Below are 23,690 nucleotides of genomic sequence, written 5' to 3'. Positions count from 1 at the left end.
AAAAAACAAACAAAAAAACAACAAAAAAAAAAAAAAAAAAAAAAAACAAGGACATAAAGCACAAATTTAGTTCAACTGAGTCCCAGAAAGTTTAAATGATTTGTTCAAAGTTGTACAACTTCTTAGTGGCAAAGGCAGGATTAGAACTCAGACCATCTAACTTCCAGGCTAACAGCCATCTAGATGATTAAAGAGCAAGGATTCTGGAGCCAGACTACTTGGGTTCGAATCCCAGTTCATTTACTCACTAGCTGTGTGACTGTGGGCAGCACTTAGCCTCCCTGTGGCTCAGTATCTTCATCTGTGAAGACACTCATGGTACCTTCCTCTGGGATTGTGATGAGCATCAGATGCGCTAAAATGTGAAGAGCACTCAAAAAGTAAAAACTAAATAAGTATGGGCTATTATTATGCAAAATGTTTCTAATAACTCCTCTAATTCTGTAAGATTCACCATAGGACCTAAAATCCTAGCGTTTTAATTCCTTTGAGCAAGGAGATGGAAGGTCCTTATTAGAAAGTAAATGTATTGCCTAGGTAATAATAACACAGTAAGCCACTGACACTCTCTAATATCTCATAAATAATTATTTTCCATTAGCTCTAGTCACTTAGTATGGTCTTAGAGGAATGGGATGTAGAACAGTTAAGCTTTAATGATGAGTTGGGGTTAAGATTTCTTTAGAGAAACCTGGGAAAGGTATGAGGGTTGAGGAGGGTGGGGCATGTTAGGGGAAAAGACCGATGCCTAAAACAATTGTGGCCCTTTGAAAATTCTCTTCTGCACCTGCATCGGAGACAGGCACAGAATGAACCTCCATGCGGTTCCCAGAAAGGACTGGTGTTAGTATCTCTGTGTTCTCACTTCCTGTATAGGTTCTCCTCTCCCTTCTCGCTCCACATGTTAATACAAGGGCTGTCCAGAAAGTATCCAGCCACATAACCGTTCTCGTTATAATAACAATGGCTGGATATTTTCCGGATAGTCCTTGTGTGTCCTCTACTCCCTAACCTCTGGCCCAGATGGTACAACAAAAGAAGCAGTGGAAAAGAAAATAAATAAAGCAAGTTTAGAAGGAAAGATTGAATGTTTACAGAGATGATAAGAGAAGAGAAATCTCATCAGGGATGGCGAGTGGAGAGTGGGTGGAGTTTTCAAGAGGGGAGCAACGAGATGAAATTGCTGTATCCACTCCTCTTTCCCACATGTTTCCTTGGACTGTCAGAAGTGTGAGGGCAGGGTCAAGATCTGACTTCATGTTTTTATAGAGTGTCTCATTTTTCTAGAGCATATTGCAGAGGGGAAGTTCTAATGGTACATGTGTATGTGTTAGGGAGGACATTGAGTGGAGTTTAGGGTTAGGTGACTATTAATCAATGGCAGCCTAGGGTCACCTAGGTGCACATTGAAAGGGAGCCTATGAAGTGCATCACAGTTCAGAAGGCAGTTCTGACGATGAAATTCAAATAACTTGCTTCCTTTTGAGCAAGAAATTTAATTTCTCCTTCACTCTCTGTGAAATGGAAAAATGACATTTTTCATTCTGTTCCAGGCAAATGTTAATGATTCACAGATAATCTAGTGTTAATATTGCTGTTAATCTCTGCATTATAAATATGATTATGGAGTTGTACACATCAGTTAAATACTTAAGTTCCATTGACTGGTAATAGTTCTTTGATAATTCAGAAGGCACTCCAATATTTTGTAGGTCCAGGGTCATGTTTATGATAATTGATAATTGTTCAATGCAGTGAAAATAAATTCTGCTATGCGAAATGTCTTGGTGCTTGATTCTAGGTTAAAGGGAATTTGCTGCACATAGCATTTAGATTTCAGTCAGTAAATGACATATCCTAATTGCTCAGTCTTCTATAATTAGCTAATAAATTTGTTTTTATTTTCAGTGTCTGTCCCAAGTGCATCTTCTGTGCTGATTTCAAAAGAAGCAGTTGTGAGTTAGCCAAATACCTATTCCTAATGATATTCGTTTAGCCTAAATACTTGCATACATGTAAAAACTCAAGATATCATATAAACAAAATTCTACAGAACCATCAAAGTGAGAGGTAGAGAAAAGAAGTTAATATGGGCAAAAAAAGAGTCACTTCTTAAGCTAATTATGCTAGGAAACTGAAAACAAAGTGCCTCCCCCAGTCAAACATAAGTGAACAGCAAAATGATTTTAATAACAATGATAACACTTTGACATGCATTTATTTTATTTGATTATCCCAACTTCCTTATGAGGGAAATCGGGCTGATATTTAACATTATCATTATCCTCACATCATAGATAAGGAAACCGAGCTTTATAAAATTTAAACAACCTTTCCGGGCTTATAGTGAGTTAGGATTCAAGCCTAGTTTTTCTGATTTCAATTCAGAGCTCTTTCCAAGGCCATTATCCTGTGTAAACACAGTATGGGGAGAGGGTAGATTTGCATTACTCAGTAGTATGATGCTGTGCCATTTCTCCTTTTTGAAAATACCAAAATATTGTACAAGTCTTGGGAAAATTACATACAAACAATTTTAAATCATCATTGAACTTCTGGGCATGATATATATTAGAGCCCAATAAAACCGGTCTCCTTATGTCAACTCCTGAAGTCTTGGGGACAGAAAATTTTAGGTAAATAACTTCATTTAGGCTAGCTATGACAAAAGCTTTTAGTTTCCTTTTATTAATTTGGCTTCTCTTTGCATTACTTTAGGTTTTTTCTTGACAACTGCTTAGAATTTATTCTGGCTGATAAGATGGCTTTATCTGCGTGTTAGGTTTTGGTCAGCTTCAGAAAAAACAAAATAACAATGGCTAAATTAACATAGAAGGGGCCAAGTGCAGTGGTTTATGCCTGTAATTCCAGCACTTTGGGAGGCTGAGGAGGAGGTAGGATTGCTTGAAGCCAGAAGTTTCAGACCAGCTTGGGCAATATAGCAAGACCATGTCTCTATTAAGAAATATAAAAGTTAACTGAGCAAGGTGGTGCATGCCTGTAGTCCTAGCTACTCAGGAGGCTGAGGCAAGACGATCCCTTGAACCCAGGAGTTCAAGGCTGCAGTGAGCTATGCCACTGCACTTCAGCCTGGCAGATAGAGTGAGACCTGTTTCAAAGACGAAAGAAAGAAAGAAAGAAAGAAAAAGAAAGAAAGAAAGAAAGAAAGAACGAATGAACGAACGAACTTACAAGGTTATCTCTCTCTTAGAAGGTTATATAAATTCTGGATGTAATCAGTCCAGGACTGAGCCACTTTCTGATTATCAGAGATTGAAGCCATTTCTAGCTGTCACTGTTAGTGCCAATATGGTTGCTTGAGCTCCAGCCATTAGTCTGCCTTCTGGTCAGCAGGGTGTGCCTCTTCCCTTTAAGGAGACTTCCCAGAAGTCTTATCACTTCTGCTTCAAATAATTGGCCAGAATTTAGTCACACGACCATACCTGAGAGGGAGTCTGGAAATGCAGTGTTTCCATTGGTGTTCAGCTCATAATCAGGGCTTTGTTAAAAAAAAACAGGGGGAGAGTGGATACTAGGAAGTAACCGGCAATCTCTGCACAATCAAAGGATGGTTCCTTATTTTATATACCTGTATTTCATGACTTCTTAAATGTCTTTCTTCTGTGTGCATCATTTTATGTCAGAGAATTTATCAAGGTTTTGCCTGAGGATCATAGTTATTATATTACTAAGAGCACGAGAAGCTGAATTATAAATAATTTGCTGTATATAAAGTTAAGCAATTGGCTTTTTAACCACTTTTATATAAGATCTAGATTCCAACTGGCCATATTGTGACCAAAAAGGATTTAGTCATTTTTATTTCTATGCGCTCATCACTTAGAGATATGTGACTGCATTGTGCACGTTGATGCCTCATAATCACTAAATACATACAATTTACACTACATAGTGAATACTGTTTCGTCAGATACAGTTTATAAAATTTTTATTGGTGATGAGTCAAGATTTTTTTAATACATAGCTCAGTGCATATGCATAAAAGACATGTAATCAATGAGTGCTAAATTGAATTGACCTTCACTATTCAGCTGAATTTCTTTATTGGATATATAAAAGACCCTTTACAGCTTCTGCTAGTATCCAATCATTATTTCATGACAGTGTTAAACTAGCTCTGATTTAATTTAATTGTATTGGATAGTTGTGGATTATCTTATACATAGCAGGGACCAGAGGGAACCAATTACTTCTCAGCTATGTAGGTGTTTTGCCCCTGACCGTGACCACACCTGCAGCTTCAGGGACCAGGAAATCCCCAGAACACTGCAGTGCATAGAGATGTATCAAATCAGCTGTGCCCTGCAGAATAAGGCTTGCTTTAACATAAAATTCATTATCCAGTGCAATTACCATATTTCTGATAGTCTTTAATCTTATTTAATCCTTCTCAACTATTGATGTGGTAATATACTATGAGTGAATTTAATTATTTTCTTTTTATCTGAGCTATATTTCCTGTAATTTACCTTGTAAAAACTGTAGATTAAATTGCAATGAGACTCGTGATTGACTCTCTCCTATTACCCATTATACAACAGAACATAACTTACACCTTTTATTAGACTTAATTTGTCTTTAGACATATATTCCTAACTTGTTTGGAATTAAGATGGGTTTCTTTTATTAGTCATCTTGGGCACTATTTCAGTTTCCTTTCTGGTCACCTTTATAATACATCACACTGGAAAAGAAAAGGCTCAGATTCACAGATTTATAAAGGGCATAACCCTTTATTTAGTGCCATTGATTGTAACTGTTTGACTCTTAGGGTTTCTATCTTTGCAAAAAATTGTACAATCTACAACTGAGGTGGTAATACAATTACAGTAAATAGTGAATGTAAAATTAATACAACTTTAGGTATTTAAAAATGTCTGCTTTAAAATTTTCTATATATTATAAAACAAAACTTCCTTACAAATTCTTGTTCACTACTGGATGGGGCAGGGGCTAAGCAGTGGGAGAGTAGGAGAGATAAGGAGAGATAGGCTCCTAAACTTGCAGTTGAAGGTATTTTGTCCATCTGCTTTTTCTCAACTTGGGTTAACTGAGTCTCTTTGAGGCAGATATTTTACCTTTCATGTTTTCTCCCAGTGCCTCTTCCCTTAGCCAAGATGGCAGCTATGGGAAAGAGAAAGTTGACATCCAGTCAGCATTGTGGGGGCAGGGGAGGGGAGGCAGCTTATTTACATGTAGGTCTTGATCCTGCCCTTTCTTGCCCAGCTGCTAGACAGCCACTGGTGTTCACTGTTGATTTCAGAGCTGGTGAAACCTGTGAACTGTTTCCTCAGCATGCTTTAGCCCCGTGGTCCTGCTTTGCTGACTCAGCCCACTGTCTCACTGGCGCAGAAGACCCTGGAGGCACAGCCCACCTCCTTCCTCCAGACATTGCTTTGGGTACTTCGTCTCACAGGATCTGCTGTCTCTGCCAGGCATCACCTTGGCCCTAATCATAGCAGCTCTATGGCAGTCCCTCTGGGGTTCAGCTTTCCACTGTCTTCCATAGACCCCAGGGAGAGTGCAGGGAGGGTAGAGGGCACTCAGGGAGTCGTCGCTGGCCCGCTCTTTCATGCTCACACTCATGTGCCATGACACCTTGTGAGCCTGTGTACTCAATGGCTCGTGGCCATTCCTTCTTTCTATTTGGGGTTTCTATTCTTGTTCCCCCACTTCTGGGTTTTGATACTGAGGCAGTTGTGATGGAGAAGGAGGGACATCATCTCCTATTTCTCTTCATATAGTGTCCCCTCCTCCTAGCACTAAAAAGACTTTTGTCTGCAAAGACCCCTCCACACAAAAGTTTCTTTCTCTTGCTAAAGTTGGCGTTTGTTTTTCCAGTTCCTTGGGGTTACAACGATGGAAGGGTTTCCATGAGAGTAGGGCAGGAACTGGAGACAACATTGTCACCAATTCAAGAAAATATGTTAGGAGATTTTAAAGATTTAGAGAATAGTTTTGTTGTCTTACCAAAATACCTTTCTGATTTTTCTGAACTGTAAAACTTAATTCTTAACTGTCTTTGAAAAATATTTCTTTTTTCTTTTTTTTTTTTTTTTTGAGACAGAGTCTCACTCTGTTGCCCAGGCTAGAGTGAGTGCCGTGGCATCAGCCTAGCTCACAGCAACCTCAAACTCCTGAGCTCAAGCGATCCTCCTGTCTCAGCCTCCCGAGGAGCTGCGACTACAGGCATGCGCCACCATGCCCGGCTAATTTTTTCTATATATATTTTTAGCTGTTCATATAATTTCTTTCTCTTTTTAGTAGAGATGGGGTCTCGCTCTTGCTCAGGCTGGTCTCGAACTCCTGAGCTCAAACGATCCACCCACCTCGGCCTCCCAGAGTTCTAGGATTACAGGCGTGAGCCACCGCGCCCGGCCATAAAATATTTCTTTTTTCTTATTTTTTTTCTTTAAGTTGATAACTAGGATGTGACTTCCTGGGATGCCCTTACTGTTTTATTAGTAGAGCAATTATGAAGAGTCAAAATAATTGTGTTATTTTAATTAGTTTTAATAATGTTTATTTAAATAACTTACCCACATAGCAAATAGCTACAACAGCTAAGCCAAACAGTACTGTTTGTCTAATGGCAGCAATTTCCAGTACTCAGCCCAGTGGTTATGTGCACTAATAGGCCAGTTCAGGCCCTCCATGGCAGTAAGCCCCTGGGGCCTAGGATCTTGCAGGAATCAGTCTCAGGTTAAATTCTACTCCCAAGGATATGGCTATATCTTCCTAGTTCTGAGAGCCAGGAAACTGCAGTTGTGGAATAAACCAACCGAATTCAATGAATCGGAAAGTGGCAGAGATGGTTCACGGAAGTCTCTAGATTACGGCATCGTTGACACCAATAGTTGTGTTTCCTTTTGTATGGTTTACCTTTATAGAGCTGGGGAGCACATAAAAGATAAGGCAGGATGTGAATTTGACCAGGTGTACATGTTTATCACCAAGCTTAAAGAAAAAAAATATCTCCTACATATAAAGTGCATTTTAAATCAGCCAGCAAATAGTAACTGGTGTCACTCTGTGCCTGTCATCATGCTGGGCTCTTTGGAGTCACAGAATATTTATAATATAGTCCCTGATTTCAAAGAGCTAGAGTCTTGTTGAAAAGATCATTTATTCATTCATCAAATATTTATTGAGCTCATGCTCAGTGCCAGGCACTGTGATATGTGGACATAGAATAGAAACAAGATTGATATGAACCCTGCCTCCATGGGACTTATAATCAAGTGGCACTGATATTCAATAAGTGACTCTGGATGTATCCAGATATCCCTACTTCTAGCCATAGGGAGTTCTTTTCCTTTAAGATCAAACAAAAAGACTCATGTACATTCTGGATGACTTCATGAGTTGCATCCCTACTGAATGCTCTGGTGACTCCAGGGAGTGCTTGATGTTCTGGCTGTCACTTGGCAGGTCTCACTCTGGACAGCTGCTTTGCATTTCTATGAGTCCCTTCAGCCTTTCTCTGGCCTATTTCTCTAGGTGGCTGTCCTATCTCCAAGGTGCTTCACACCCAGCCGTCTGTGAGCCTTTCTATTCTCTGAGGTTCCACCCACATAAAGCTCCTCTTTGACTTATGTAGTCTCTTTTAAAAAATTTTATTATTTATTTTATTTTTAATTGACAAATAATTATTGTATATATTCCATGTTTACGGGGTACAATGTGATGTGTCAATATATGTTTAGACTGTGAAATGATTAAATCAAGCTAATTGACAAACCCATCACCTTTTTGTAAGAGTCTTTACCCAGAGCTTCACCTGAGGCAGGGGTCAATGGGAAGGAGGAAGTGAAAAAACGGAGTGGAATTTAAAACCAGAGATAACCGTTAATGTTTATTGACTGTTCCCTTTCATAGACGTCCACAAATGGACATTATCTTTCTTAGCTCAGCTGATATGGGGAGGGACGGAGAGAGAGGAATGAAGGTGGACAGCTGGACAGGAGTCTCGTGAGCTATAAAATAGATTTTAGCTTTATTATATGGATAATAGGAAATAACAAGCAATTTTACAAAGCTCATGTGTGGGGATGTTTGTGTATGTATGTGTGTAATGACCAGGTTTTCCTTAAAAACAACTGTGTGGAGAATGACTTAGCTAACAGTATCAGGTGGTATATGCTAGATGCTAAATGAGCAGGAGCGGTGGTGTGTACTGATGTTTTCTCTCCCAAATATGATCTGTTGGACATCAGGAATTCCTTCCCAGGGTCCCAGGAGGGAGGAATACAGCAGTGCAATCACGAATGACGTTCCCAAAGTGGGAAGCAGCAGGGATAAGACTGAGCTAATTTATGAAGCAGGTCTGTGTGATTATGCTCACTGTTATAAGTATACCTGGTAAAAGAATTTCATAACAGAAAAGTTCCTACTGAGCTGGTCTCAGAAGCAGATGTACAGTGAAGCTGAGGAAACTCAAGTGTTAAAGTCTCTCACTTGTCCAGGCCTTTTCTTAGGCCCTGGACCTGGTTTTGTGTTCATTTTATTAAAGAAAGTTGTATATGGTTCAGGTCCCACAAAACCTTGATCCACGTCTGTCTGGTATGGTACCCAGGTATTCATGGAGAAAGTGGGATTTGAACTAGCCCTTGAAAGAAAATTAGTCTGTGCATATGTCAAAAAGAATGGAAGTCCGTTCTAAATGAGGATGACTGTGCATAGGGTGCACTGGAGGGCTACGATTTGATTGATTAGCACTGGAATCACTAAAGTATGGATAAAATTCCCCAACTCATCATCTAAGGTGCCTGCATTGGTCAGTTATTCAGGTTCTTTGGGGTGTAAGAAATAGACCACCACTTAGCTCAAGGCAGTGTGCAGGCTGGAGTTGGAGGGTCAGTCAGGATCCCAAGAATCCACAACTGGAATAAATGAAATTTCATGCCGGTCCTCCACCATGATTGGACCTAGATGTTTTCCACTTGCCATAATTGTGTTTCTTTTAATAACTGTTTATTCTTTCTCTCACTGTCAACATAATTGTTAACTTCATAATCTGTTTTCTTGTGGCTCTGATCCTGATGCTATCTTCTTCATTTTCTTAACATTTCCAAATTTGGATTCTCACGAGAGGAACTCTCTTCCTTGTCAACCATTGTTCCTTGACTGGCAGAGTCATAGGTCAATGGCTCACCTGTAGCTTGGGTTTGCAAACCTTTTCCAATCGGGTGTGTCTGAGATGTACAGAATCTTTGCATGAAATGTGGTGACCTATGGTTGTCCCTTCAGCTGGGGTTTTGGGCCAGGGAATTTCCCTTTTAAGGAACCATCGGTGAGGCTGGCATAATAAATGTAGCTGAAATAGTAATAGCTAATTCTTCTGAGCTTTGTGTCGCTGTGTCAGGTTCTGTTCTGAGCTCGCCACATGCAATAACCCTTTAATCCTGCTAACAATCTTAGAGGGTAGTTACTGTCATTATCCCCATTTGACCAAGGAGCAAACAGGCCCAGCAAGTTCAAGTAACTTGCTCCAAGTCACATAGCTAATAACTGGTGGAACCAGGATTCTAGCTGGGAAATATGTTTTCAAATTTACTGTCTTCTATGCCATGTGGCCAAATGTAGGATTTTACGAAGGATGGGTTATAGCAGAGACTAGAGGCAGAAAAAATCACTTTCTAAAGGAGGCTTTATCAACATAATGGGTGGATAGTAAAGGAGGAACTAAGTGGTTAGAAAAGAAGACATTCTCAGGCACATATTAAAAAAACCAAGAACCACTCACTTATATTTAGTAATAAGTTGGAATAGGGACATATTGTATGTGCCTTCCTAATGAAAAACAGCTAGTTGGAGAAGAAACGAAAACTTTCCTAGTGGAATAATGACTGACGGTTCAGAAAAAAATGATATCTAAAGATTTTATCAAATGCTATGGAAGAAGCCATTGTATATTCTTCCTTACAGAGAAGCATTAAACCATTAAGATTTCCCTGCCTCTGAATACCCCCCACAAAAGTCTCGTTAGACTTTTAATGTATTTAGAAACTCTCACTTTTCATTTATATAATGTGGGTCAGAATTTTGAAGGAAGAACTTCTTATTTATTATTTTGTAGCATGAAGTAAAGAACATTTCTGGATGGTACATCTTCAGTGTTGACATCCAAGCTTTTCGGAGTCTTTTGGGGACCCAGACAGGACAGCATATGTGCCAGGCAATGTCATAGGTGTGGTAGTGGTGTGGACAATTTTCCATGGGAGACTGAGGAGCAACTATTTCTGCTCGGGAAGCTGGGGAGGTACTTTATACAGGGGCATTTTTTAATATTTGATCTTTCTTCTTATCGTAGGTTTTTGGCTATCAATCATCAGTTTGTCATTTCCCCAAGTTGTGTCAAAGTCTTAGACTTGTTTGAGTGGAGTAGCAGTTCTGTTTCTCCAATTGCTGTCCAGCCCTATCTGATCTTAGTCCAAAAGCAAAACATCCATTATAGCCACCTGGATGTGCTCACTGTCTTGGACTCTCAGTCATTCAAGCCTTCGCCCTCTTCCCTGCCAGTCCTTCTTTTCCTGTCCTATACCTCCTTATGAAAACTCAGTCCCACTAAATTACTTTTATATTTCTCCTTTCTCTGAATTCTTAAGGCTTCTACAGCCTGTGTACTATTGTGAGGAAACCAGTTCCTGTAACTGTATTTCAGTTCTATTCTCCTTAGAATGTATTTCAATGCTTTAGAAGGGGAAAAACACGGAACCCTCTTAAAAGACCAAGACTCAAACAGAAGTACTGAAGGTCACAAAGGCTAGTAACAGTATAATCATTTTGGACTGTGAGGCTGTAAAAATCCCAAAAGATGAAATTATATAAGGAGAAGGTTGTAAAACGTTAGAGCCTTTAATATAGTTCGAGTTGCTCAGAGTCTCAGGGAGAGCCGTGAGAGTGATCTTTAGAAGGAGAGGTCCTGGCCTACCCACTTCGTTTCTCTAGGCGGTTTGAACTCTGAGAAGAGAGATAAGAAGGGAAGGAAACCTTGGAGAGTAAGAAGGGGAAACCGTTTCTTCTTGTTGTTAGTGTGATAGAGCAGGCCCCGGAGTAGAAATGACGGCTCACTCTCAAAAGAGTAGCAAGTAAATAATGATAATAGATAATGTGCCAGCTAGACCCGTTTCCTTAGAATGTTGCTGAGGTTGCATATCTATCTTTATCTTCTATATAGAATAATTAAGTAATTCATTTTTTCCCCTAGAAAGTGATCTTTTTAAAGTTAAATAATGAATTAGGCAGGCACCAAAGGCCTAGTTTCTAGTCCTGGTTCTAGGTCTAGATTTGAGCAAGTTACTTAACTTCATTGAGCTTTAATTTTTTTTTTCACCCATGAAATGGATATTTCATAGTATCTACTCACTTACAGACACTGCATGTAAAATACTTAGAAATCGTTCGTTCAGACATTGCATAGTAATGAAGCTGTACTGTGGCAGACTCTGATCTAGTCTCTGAGAGTCCATCAACAAACAAAAATCTCTCCCCGTGTTGGGCTCATCGAGTAGCAGAAATGGCCAGGTCACATTTTACAGTTTTTCACTCTGCTCAGTTATTCACATCTTTCTTTTCTTTCTTTCTTTTTTTTTTTTAATGAACCAAGCATTTACTAAATAACATATGCTCTGGGTTGTTTACGGTGGATTAAATCTGCAAATCTATTATTGGGCCTAGTGATAGAGGAGAAATAGGAAGCTGGATTCCAGATAAGACTTTGCTGCAAACTAGCTTTGTGACTATAGAAAAGAAAACTTGGCCTCATATCCTCCTCTGTAAACGAGAGAGTTGGATTACATGATGTCCAATGCTCCTTTTAGATTTAAAATGTGCAGTTTTGTTTACTCCCACAGGGATCACCACCCTCTTGATGGCAGCTGGCATGGTGCCTAAGAAGAACTTGCCAGGACTCAGGATATGCCCTGAAAATTCCAGCAAATTAGATGATGGCAAACATCACCATGCTATACCCTGGCGTGTGATTATGTGCCATTTTCTATTATTTCTTGTTATTTCAATTGTTTTCCTACTATAGTGCACATTCCTTCAAAACAGACAGCAGGAAGTGCATAATATATATTATGGTCTGTATCAGGAAAGACTCCTTTGATATAAGAAGCCTGGATTTGCACTTTAACATTCTAAAGTTATCTATATATTTCCCCTGTGAGTAGTTCTAATTCTGCCCCACTACCTTATATGTTTTATTCATTAATGTAATCAATTAAGCCCTTTTTATATATCATGAAAATATAAAATTTAGTTCAGCCATAATCGGAATGATTGTTCGTTCCACATTAATGAGGTTTTATTATGCTTGTTTTAAAAAAAGAGAGACAAGTTTATAAATATTAGAGTTTAATGTTCAGTACAGGTATATCTAGTGTGAGTACTACAATACCACAGTTGAGAGCACAAACCTAAAATTTCCAAGAGACTAGTTTTATTAGCATATGTGTGAAAACCATTTATAGGGGGTTGGAGGAAGTGAGGCAGTAGAGTGTGGTTAGCACATATGTTCTGCATCCAGACTGTTTGCAAATGACTCCAAACTCTACCACTTACCCGTGGGTGAGTCTGGGCAAGTTACTTAACCTATCCATGCCTCAGTTTCCTCATATGTCAAGGGAAGAATGATAATAGTACCAAATATAAAGAATTAAATGAATTAATACTTTATAATGAAGTACTTTATAGTTCTGTTTACTTGTGTAGAAGGAAGAGGAAATAGGAGGAGCAGGGACTATATATCGCTTAGAGAAGGAAGTGGTAAAGGGAGGCGAAAGATGGGACTGCACTTACAGGAAGGGCTAGAGTCCAGTGGTCAAGCGCAGGTGTTTTTGTGTATTTTGTTTCCTAAGATACGGGAGGCCTACGCACATTTGCAAGTGGACAGAAAGGAGCCAGTGGACAGGAAGGTAGAAGAGGGCGGGGGAGGTTGTGGGAGCAGGAGGATCTGTAACAAGGATGTGGGTAACTAGAGGTGATGGGAGGGGATTTTAGGATGGTTTTCTCTTTGTCCCTTCAAAATCCAGCTGGCCTTTAGAATATGTTACAAATCTAGCATTGAAATTCTGAAGGCACAGACCACGATAGTCCTCAGTTGTTTAGGATCAGGTGGTGGATGGGGTGAGTTAGTGAGCTGATGGGGGTGAGCAGGGGGAACTCTTAATGACATGATGAAAAGTAGCTACAGCCCTGGAGTGTCACTCAGTCATCCTGGAAGGAACCTCGCAGACAGGCTAGCACTGTGTGCAGCGCACAGCGGCAGTGTGGCCCTGCAGACACGGGCATCAGGCATCCCCAGCCCAGACAAACGCAGCCACAGGCCCCACACATGAGCCACGGCAGAATGCCAAACAAAGGGGCTGTTTTCAGGGGTCTGTGGAGTGACCGCTTACACATCAGTATTTATCAAAATTGCCACAAGAGATAATTTGGTCCAAGAGTCAAATTCAAATTGCAAGACCACTCCCCGCTCCACACACATACACACATAGTCGGCACTATCTGAACTGAATTTTTTAAAAAATCTTGAAACATGGCTTAGTAAATAAAATTGCGCTTTCTAGAACTCTTGACCTCTCATATCTAGAGAGAAGACAAGCTTTGCTAGCAGATTAGATGTCATGTGTATTTGGCAATTTGGGGAGAACACAGCGGAGCTGTGAGCTTAGTTGAAATGGGAGGAAAAGGATGTATTTGAGGCAGGAAGGCCTTGGGAAGCACGAAGGAAAATCTTCATGGTGGCAAGAGCTGAGGTGTCTAAGAGAGGCCTGTGAGTACCTGCCCATCCTACACTCTCAGGAAGGGCCATACTTGGTGTGAATGAAAGTCAGTGTATTAAAGGGGTTAAGAATTAAATGGAATTAAATGCAGAGGGGTTTGGCATCACCTGACAGATGGTAGGCTTTATTCTTTAGCAATGGGAAACTTTCAGAGATATTTATGATTTGCTGAGGTTTTCCTTGGAAACAGTATGGAGGATGTATTAGAGAGAAGGAAACTCGGGTCAGAAACAGTAGTATGAAGGCCATTGTGAGGTTAAATCATATATAATTTCCAACAGACAACTGTTTTTAACAAATAGAATTTATTTTTTAGAGTAGTCACAGCAGAATTGAGCAGAAGGTAAGGAGATACCCCCCCACACACACACACACGTGCGTAGCTTCCCACTTTATCAACATCCCCCACCAGATGTTTGTTATAATCGATGAACCATATTGACACATCATTATCATCCAAAGTCCATAGTCTACATTAGGGTTCACTCTTGGTGTTGTATATTCTATAGGCCAGGAAAAATGAATAATGACATGTCTCCATCTACCATTATAGAATCATACAGAATAGTTTTGCAGCCGTCCGAATCCTCTGTGCTCCACAGACAGTGCAGTAAGGAAGAATGCCATCCTTCAGCATTCCTGGCTTTTCACAAATTATCTTGCATCATTTCTTTAGTTCTTCCCGGCCCCACCCTCGGCTATTCGACATTGGGCAGGTGTATAATATTCAAACTGCATCTGCTACTAAAGTTTAACTTACAGATAATGCAAGCACAAGAGCATTCGCTTGGTGAAAGCAGTCTAAACAAGAACCAAGTAGGGTAGTGTCAGGAAGAGAAATCTAGTCAGCTAAGGCAGGAACTTACCCTGACCAGATTGTCTTTAGCGTACAGGGAATCTTCTTATACAGGAGTACAGAGAGGCTCTGAAAGTCTCGCAGAATAAATAAGAAAACTTGTTTTTCTTTCTCCCTAAGTCTGACCACTCTTCTAGAGCTATAATAGTTCTGTGGAAAAGTGTCACTAAACTTTTTCTGTTTGCTCTGAAATAGATTTTGGCCAAAGTGTAATTTTTACCACAAAGAAAACATATTATTTTATGATCCTTCAAGCAGCACTGCCTTTCTAAAACAGACATTCATTTGCTTAACACTGTCAAGAAATGGAAAACTACACGTCTGTCTGGACAACTTATGTCATGCCATGCCACTTAGGAGGGCCATGCTGTTTAAGATGATCTTAATTAAATTTCTGAGGGAAAAAAAGGACTCTAAGAGGCCAATAAAAAAGACTGAGGAAACATTGAATTTTATTTCTTTCTGCTTTTCTTGTAACAATTTCTTATAAAATTTTATTTCATTCTGCTTTTTGTTATAGGAGAATTACTGAGAATATATAAAAAGGAAATATGTTTTCAGCTATGACATTCAATGAATTTAGGCTATAATTTGGAGAATACTGCTGAGGGATGGGCCTCAGGACCAATTAGGCAGCATCATCCACTGAAACCACAAATACTTATTGACCATGACTTATGTGCCAGGCATGGTTCCTGTTCTCACAAAGCTTATAGCTTAGATAGAATGACAAATATTCAATCACTGATCATACAAATAACTATTAATTTCAAACTACATGAATTCCTGAAAAGAAAAATAGTGAATGTCACACAGTGGAGAGCCAGTCCTAGTCAATGGCATGTTCCCTGAGGAAGTGATTTTCCAAATTGAGATCTGTAAGATGAATAGAAATTAGCCAGGTGATGAAGGAATGGAAGAGTGCTCCAGGCAGCAGAAACTGCAAGTGCAAAGGCTCTGAGGTAGAAAGGAGGATGATACTGTTCATAATGTTCAAAGGTGGCTGATGCGGTCTAAGCACATAAGAGCAAAAGACCAAAAGGTTTGAAATGAAGCTGGAATTGCAGCCTGAGGCCAGATTAAACAGGGCCTTTGAGGTCATGTTAAGAATTCTGGTCTTTATCCTAGAGCAATGGGCTGGAAAGTGATTGAATTAGATTTGCCTTCACCAATCATTTGAGGTGAATGAGTTTTTATTCAACATTGAACAAGTGCTGTGATAACTTCTGTGGATTTAGAAGTCATGTCGGACATAGTCTCTGCTCTCATGTAATATTTGTTGTAGCAGTGTAGGAGAAAACGAGTGTGAGTCAAAGCATGAAGGTAGGAGTGAGATCGTCTTGGGAAGATAATACCTAACCATCTTTATTTGCTTGATCACAGCCATGATGAGTTAATGTATGGGTTTTGGGTTTGCTTTTCTTTCAAAATGTTAAAGGAAGTGTCATCTGACAAAAGGGAATCATAATCAATAATTCTTCCCACTGAAACCCTCTGTCTGTTCACAGATCAGGTACCACACAAACAACTATGCATCCAGCTCCACCTCCTTACCCCACCAGTGTTCCTCAACCTTGATGTGGAGCGACCATTTGGAAAGGTGAGATTCAGTAGCTGCCTGGATTCACAGCATAGCCTCCCCGCCCTCTCTATTCTCAACTGAGCTCATGCTACAAAGGCAGAATATCTCTAAGAATTAAAATGCAAATTAAGCATACACATCTGCTTAAGGAGGATTGGATGCCTTAGGGGAGCTGTTGTTTTTAAAACTACTTCTTAAATCTCCTCCAACTAAGAGCTTTTTGAGACTAGCTCCAGTAGGGTCTTGTGACTGATCGATCAACTCTCTTGCCATCACAGAGTCTGCATGTCACTGATTTTTCATAGTAAGGACAGTCTCCAGGAGTATTTTAAAGCTAAGCTACTCCGGTTTTTAATTAGACATCAGAATCCAGTGTGTTCACCACATGGAGCACACTCTTGGTTGTGCTTTTGATTAGATTTATTTTGTATAAAACATGTCCTTCCATGAATGAACATTCTAGAAGGCAGAACATAATTGTGTGTGATTGGCGGTATCAAATTTCAACCTCCTTCAAACACTTCTTTTTGATATTTCAGTTAGTGACTGTAGGGTTAATTGAGTGAAACATCTGCTGAGTATTACTGCATTGTGAAGTTTTATTTTTTTAAGAAAGAATGTAAAAAGGTTTAATTATTTTTTCAAAGATAGCACAATTGACTTATCAAATAAATTGAACTCTTCATTTTAATGGAAAGTCAACCTGCTCATTTTATTTTATTCTCTGGGTAATGTCGGGTACAAGTTGTTATCATGGATGTGGACATTGACATTCAAGCAGCTCAATTTCTTTGGCTATTTGTCCTCCCCTGGTTGAAGTAGCTGAGAGATAATCTATTTTGGGGGGAAGACATGGATGTGTTTTTCAATAGAGATACAGAGTACAACCATGCCTGTAGAATAAAATAACCTGGTTGATTTTGGAAAACAGCTCAAAAATCATGAAGCCAATAAATTTTTACTCAGCTCTCCTTTAGAATCCTACATCCTTCCCCTAATATCTAATAGGTACTGTGCACTATTTTGCTATAAATACAGATTCCCCAGGTAAACAAATGAAGGGGAGAAAGGGAGATACTTTGTTCCCATCTCTTTTTTGGTAGGTGCTCTCTAATTACATTGAAAATTTTTAAAGTAAATCTTATTATACTTTTAACCCATTATAAAAAAAATAAGCCATGTTCTCTCTAGAAACTTTGGGAAATGGAGAAAATCAGAAGGAAAATCAGCTTAGCTATCTTAAGTTTCATTACTCAGAAAAAACACATCATTGTTTTGGTATATTTTATTTCTGTCCTTTTTTTCTTTGTACTTTTAAAAATTTTGTTTTATATACTTATGGTAATATTATAATATGCATTTTTGAAATTTATTTTCGTTCCTTTTAACATAAATAAGCATTTCAAGACTATTTTCAAATTCTTTTTAAAGTTGTTTTAATATTTATGGAATAGTCCATCAAAAGTAACACTGTAGTTTACTTTATCATAATCTGTGGTCGAATGTGGCACCCCAATGAATAGTACTGTATCATTACCCGAGGACTAAAATGCAGAAGTTTTTTTAATATTTGTAATTTTTTACCATAAGAAGACTTTAATGAATAAAAAATATATGATTTTTAATGTTCTTTAAAGATGCATGTAGTCAGACTGCTTTCCCAAATAGAGACTTAAAATTTCATCAGCTATGGTGATGAAAATTGCTTCACCCTAACCAGCCCTGTATATTATCTTAAAAAAAAAAATAAATAAACAGAATGCTTTGCTGGTTTGATAGGAGAAAAATTGTATTTCCCAGCTATTTCAACTTGTACTTTAACTTATTTCTTTTTAGGCTAAAGTTATATCCTAATTGGGGCTTGTTTTTATAGCAAGATTATTTGACCATTTGATGGGCATACAGTTGCTTTTACTTATAAAACACATGCAATTATTTCAACAAAAATGTTTTGACTAAGGCAAACAAATTTCTCACTGATATCTTATTCCTCACATCATACACAAAATTAAAAAAAATTATCCCTATTCATGCTTATTGCATCTTTCTCTCTCTGTTCTAACAGATAATGAAAAAACGAAGTTGGACTTTTTATTGCAATTCCTGCTTCCCTGAGTTTGTGTATTTCTTCCCACCTGAGAAGGAGAATTTTATATTTTGATTTGGATTGTCTCTTCATTTTTATCTTGTTTCCGTTTTCATTTTAATAATTTTTCTTGTCAGTAATACCCACGTAGACTAGGTTTATTATTATAATCTATGCCTCTGAATATTAAATTGGCTTCTTGGATAGGATTTTGAATACATATTTAAGAAATTGGGCAGAATTTCACAGATAATGATTGGTGGAAAGATTGAGAAAAGGAAGACCCATGTTCCAAGAGTTTTCTCCCATTTCAAACCTTTACCTGAATATTAACCTATGTGGACATCTTTATATTTTTATGATAGTTTCAATTTTATAATATCAGATTGAAAAATAGGTATATGCTTTTGACAGTGAAAAAAGTCGACATATTAAGAGAGCAAGAATTCCATTAATAGGGCATAAATTTAATGATATAGAAAAGCATGTGAAATGAAGGCAGGATGGTACAATAACAAAGAATATTCATGCCAAACATGTGATTAACGTTTTAGAGACCTTGTGTCCCTGTGAGCTAATCTTAGAATTAAAAGTTTCTGTCTCAATTCTGGTTATGTGTCATTCAGTAACTCAGGAATCTGCTTAATTGTTATTTCTAAGCCTCTGAAGACAAAGTAGTAATGCAGCTAGGGGCACCCTTGAAGCATCATAAAAAACAATTTTGAAGCTAGATGATTACCTGTTCAGTTAGAGCAACTGAAAATCCAGCATCGTGCCCTGATTCACCACTGTCAATTTAAGATTTTTAAAAATTTCATCGGCAGCATACAAAAAAGCAAAATTAATAAATAATTATTGAACATCAAATTTTGACTTTTTTATGAAAAAAGGGGATCTATTTTGTCTGTATTGAAATAAATTCTGTGGACTTTTAAAAAATACTTTATCCTCTAATATTTTTCAGCTGGAATTGCCCTTCCCTGCCTTTAAATGTAACCATGCTTCCTTCCTCTTGCCTTTTTTCTCATTCTCTTCCTCCCGCCATTCCTTCCCCTGATTCACTTAATTCAACACTTATTTACTGAGTGTGTCCTCTTTAGGCACTGTGCTAAGGACCCTGCTATCACCGATATGGACACTTTAGGAAGAGATGCAAATACTGTATCAGCAGTTTTGCCATAGGATCCTGCGCTGTGACTACATTGTCATTTCTGTCAACTAGATTAAACCAATAGTTGATTAAATAGTAGAACCAGTTGCGAGTTAGCTGTAAAATACAATTATTTTCTTTCAAACCTATATTTGAAATGATCTTAACTACCACAAAGCTGATGTTATGTACAATACCTTTCTTCTGGCTTACATGTAGTGCATTTTATTGAGCACGTAGCATTTGCCAGCATCAGAGGAATGTCCATGCTCCTATTACTTCTATCTGTCCATCATTCATCTATGTGATTATCTAGCTGTCATCTATTATTTTATTTTTACAAAAAAGATGGCACAGTTTACAGAGGGCTTGCTCTATGTAGCATGGCTAATATAAGTAAGAACTCAGACTCAAGTTCATGTGTGTGTGTGTGTGTGTGTGTTTATTCCAGGTGTACTGTTCTTCCTACAGTGCAGTGGGATGTAAGATTTGCTACAATGATATTCCAATTTATAAGACAATGTGATACAGTAATAGAAAGATGTGTTTTAGAATCAAACTTGGATTTAAATCTGGCTGTGCCACTCACAAACTCTGTGACCTTGAGAAAGTTAATTAATCTCATTGAATCTCAGTAAATTAATCTATAAACTGAAGATAGTAATACTTGTTATTATAAAGTGTAAAGTGAATGTAGCATTATAGGTATTCAGAAAGTATTAACTGATTCATTCTTTATTCAGACTTATCCCCAACTATATGTGTGTCAATTTCATCTATAAAGTAGCTTCCCGACTGTGTAAGTTTAAATGTCATGGACAGAATCAAATACAAATGCCTGGATGCTATTCTTGTTTATAATACTTCATGATTATTTTTGCCCATGCAACACCTACCCACCTCCCACTTGTTCAAATCTCACTCTGTCCTTAAGGCCTCGACTAGTTGAGTATCTTTGTTCTCTCTTTATCTTTATCCCCAACTTTGAAGTTACACAGTATTTATTTTGATGATGATTATATTATTTTAAAAATATTTTCATTGTATATGTCTTTTTCCCTTGACAAAACTCTAATTCGTGGTGGATAGAACCCTTTCTTATATTTTCTTCATAGGTCTCTTAGCACTACCATAATGTTTGACACCTAGAAAGACGTTATTTATTTAGTAAATTATCAGCAAAGGTAACACTTATATACAAGATTATCAGCTGAAAATTTAAATGAATGTGACAGACACTATTTCCATGTTGTTGTTCAAGATGGCAAATTTCATGCTAAGCTTTCCTGATTTAAAAATGTCTATATCCAGGCAGAATAATCACATCCAGTTTTATATAATAATGTTTATTAAAGCTCTTCTTGTAAGAGTAATAATTAACAAAATAATTGAAAGAATTTAAAAAATAATCACTATTTGGCAAAAATATTTCTCCTAAAATAAGGAATGATCTTTGTCCAATTAGTTCGAATTCTGATGGAGGGAAAGTATATGTCAGTATAAAATACCTATGATACTGTTTTTAAAAACAAACTTTAGTTTTTAAAGCAGTTGTAGATTCACAGCAAAACTGAGTGGAAGATATAGAGGATACTTCTGTTTAGAATCCATAGAAATGTATCCATTGCATACTAACTTCACTTAAAATAGTAAATTCTGTTATATATGTATGTGCTCAAATATTGTGGATCATGATTCAGCAACACACTTAGTGATTTTTAACAAGTACTTTCATCTTCATTTTTGTTATTATCTTCAATAAACACAGATTCTCATCATTATGTAATGAGATTATAATGAGGACAAAACTAAATCTCAAAATAAAGTAAGTTCCTTAGGAACTCTGCCGAAAAATGTTACAGGAGGACCAATGGTGCTTGATCCATGGTTTAATTGTAATTATAGTAACTACTGTAAAGCTCTATGAGATACATATGCAAAGAAATGTGTAACATTAATATGTTTTATAAGTGGGCTGTATAGACATGGTTCCTGACTCTCTCTGTATATATACTTTTTCATCATTTCATGCATATATAATATATGTAATTTTAGACCTATGACTTTTGCATTGGAACAAATGAACTCCTGCCTACTCTAACACCCATCCAGTTGCAGCACTAGTGCTTTCATCCAGCACTAGTGCAACCCAGTATGAAAGAAAACAAACAGATAAACAAACAAAAAACCCAGCTGTGCTGTTCCCAAGAGAGGTTGGGCCAGGGTAATGTGAAGAAGCATGTCAAGCCCTGCCAAAATGTTAGAGCCAAAGAGAACAGGGAATATTAGGTTTAGAAGATTGAGTTTTCATCATAATTCCATCCAAATTCTTACAAGGAGGGAAGAGAAAAGTAGAGTCATTATCTTGTACATGTACATGTGTATGTGTGTGTCCTACAGTTATTTGCAGTGGTCCACAAAATATATGAAAATTCAGACAGAGTTGAATTGGCATGCCTTTTTACTATCTACAAGCAAATTTTTTAAAAATTAACTAAATAATGAAACAAAGGTTATAAGGAACTGATATAAACTAAGGGATAAATTTTTTTTCAACATCCCCATTTTTTTCAACATTCTCAGTAGTTAGAAGCACATTTAAAAGAAACTCTTTCAGATAATTGTCATTATATAGGTATCTTAAAGATATGTATAAAATATATGCTGTTATACTTTTAGTTACTATGACTATGTAAATATTTAATTTCTGTCTTAAAAATATTTGTACTCATATTTTTTGATCATCCAGGATTTTTACTGAATATTTTATTAATTCAAAATATATCTAGGCTCATCCTATGGATAAAAGTGTTTCTTCATTTCTTTTTATTTTCATTAGCTGAAATGCTTTTTGTATACAAAAGTAATTTGTACAATATATATTTTTGAGAGCTTTTGTAGTTTTTAAAAAAAAATACTCAACCACATTGTAAGCTCCTTGTGGGCAGGACCTGTGCTTTATATATCTCTTGTATCTACAGAGCCTAGCACAGTCAGTGCTAAGCACATAGAAATTGCTCAATAAAATCTTAATGGATAGCCTAAGTGACCAGACTGCAATATATATGAGTGATGTTTAAGACAACTGGGTGGTGTCACACTATGGGTAAGGGTGGCATTTAGTTGGCAGTTGATTCTCTATTTACTTTTCCTTTTTGATATGTGCTATTTTGGTCAGTCTTCAGATTTGAATAGTATAAGGAGGTCTCTTTCAGACTTCTTAAAGAAAACAGTTGTAAATATTTTTTGAATATGGGATGGTTGCTATTAGAAAAAAGTGAGATAAATATAAGCTTGTGTATAAAATAATTTGTTTTTTAGCCAGCTATCTGGCTGGCTATTTGTTACCTTGGCATAGGAGCTAAATTTTAACTCTACGCCTACAGGCAAATGAAGACATTGCAGAGGACATATAGGCTGTAAAATAAAATGAACATAATTTGCATATATGAAGACATTAAAAAATATGCATTTTACTACTACTTTGAGAAAAGTATAGTATTCTCTTTTCAGAAATAAGGACATCAGAGCCCTAGTAAATGATAACAATCTTTAGTTGAAGTCTTAATGAAAGTTGGTGATTGCTGATTATGGTTTTAATCAAACAGTTTATTGATTTAACTTATAACTCAAATGCTAAATCTCTTTAAATGCCTTAGAATTATATAGGAAATACTTTTGGAGCATTCCTTTGAGAAAATAATAAACTGTAAAATTGCAGGTACACATAAAAAACCTGAGAACTTAAGTAAGAAGCAGAAATACGATGGCCCAAGAAGGGTGGAAGAAAATACACACTAAAAAAACCACAGTACTATTAAAAATACAGGATAAAAGCAAAGAGTACTAATAAAAATACAAAATAAAATAGTGAAATGTAAATTTGTTACAAGACTGCACAAAGTATAATTTAGTAGTAGGTGCTCCATGAATACTTACTGCAGGGAGATGCTGCTGCTTCCGCTGCTGGTAAACAGTAAGAAATAGATTTTCAAGCAAAATTAGGTAAATGTCATACTAGGAAAATATGGGAAGAATGAGGAAAGGGTAGTAATATATTCTTTTATTTATTTTTTTACTTCTATTTTTATTGTTACATAATATTTTACATATTTATAGGGGAACATGTGATACTTTGTTGCATGCATAGAAGGTGTAGTGATCAAGTCAGAGTATTCGGGGTATCCATCACCTTGAGTATTTAT

General features: G+C 37.3%; 1 protein-coding gene across 2 annotated transcripts in view; it reads left to right on the top strand.

Moving 5' to 3' along the window:
- Window positions 1-23,690, top strand: part of PTGER3 (prostaglandin E receptor 3) — a 192,256-nt gene that overhangs the window by 51,503 nt on the left and 117,063 nt on the right. The window contains exons 3-4 of one of the 2 annotated variants that reach the window (XM_069480144.1): window positions 16,176-16,267; window positions 18,315-19,272. The exons of the other annotated variant lie outside the window; for it this stretch is intronic. Of the exons in view, the coding sequence (XP_069336245.1) occupies window positions 16,176-16,267; window positions 18,315-18,318 (96 nt within the window). The 3' untranslated portion in view covers window positions 18,319-19,272. Of the gene's footprint in view, window positions 1-16,175; window positions 16,268-18,314; window positions 19,273-23,690 lie in introns of those variants that run through there. 2 annotated transcript variants of the gene reach the window in all.

The sequence above is a fragment of the Eulemur rufifrons genome, chromosome 8 (genome assembly GCF_041146395.1).
Source record: "Eulemur rufifrons isolate Redbay chromosome 8, OSU_ERuf_1, whole genome shotgun sequence".
NCBI classification, from domain to species: Eukaryota; Metazoa; Chordata; class Mammalia; order Primates; family Lemuridae; genus Eulemur; species Eulemur rufifrons.
This window is presented reverse-complemented; position numbering and strand designations above follow the sequence as displayed.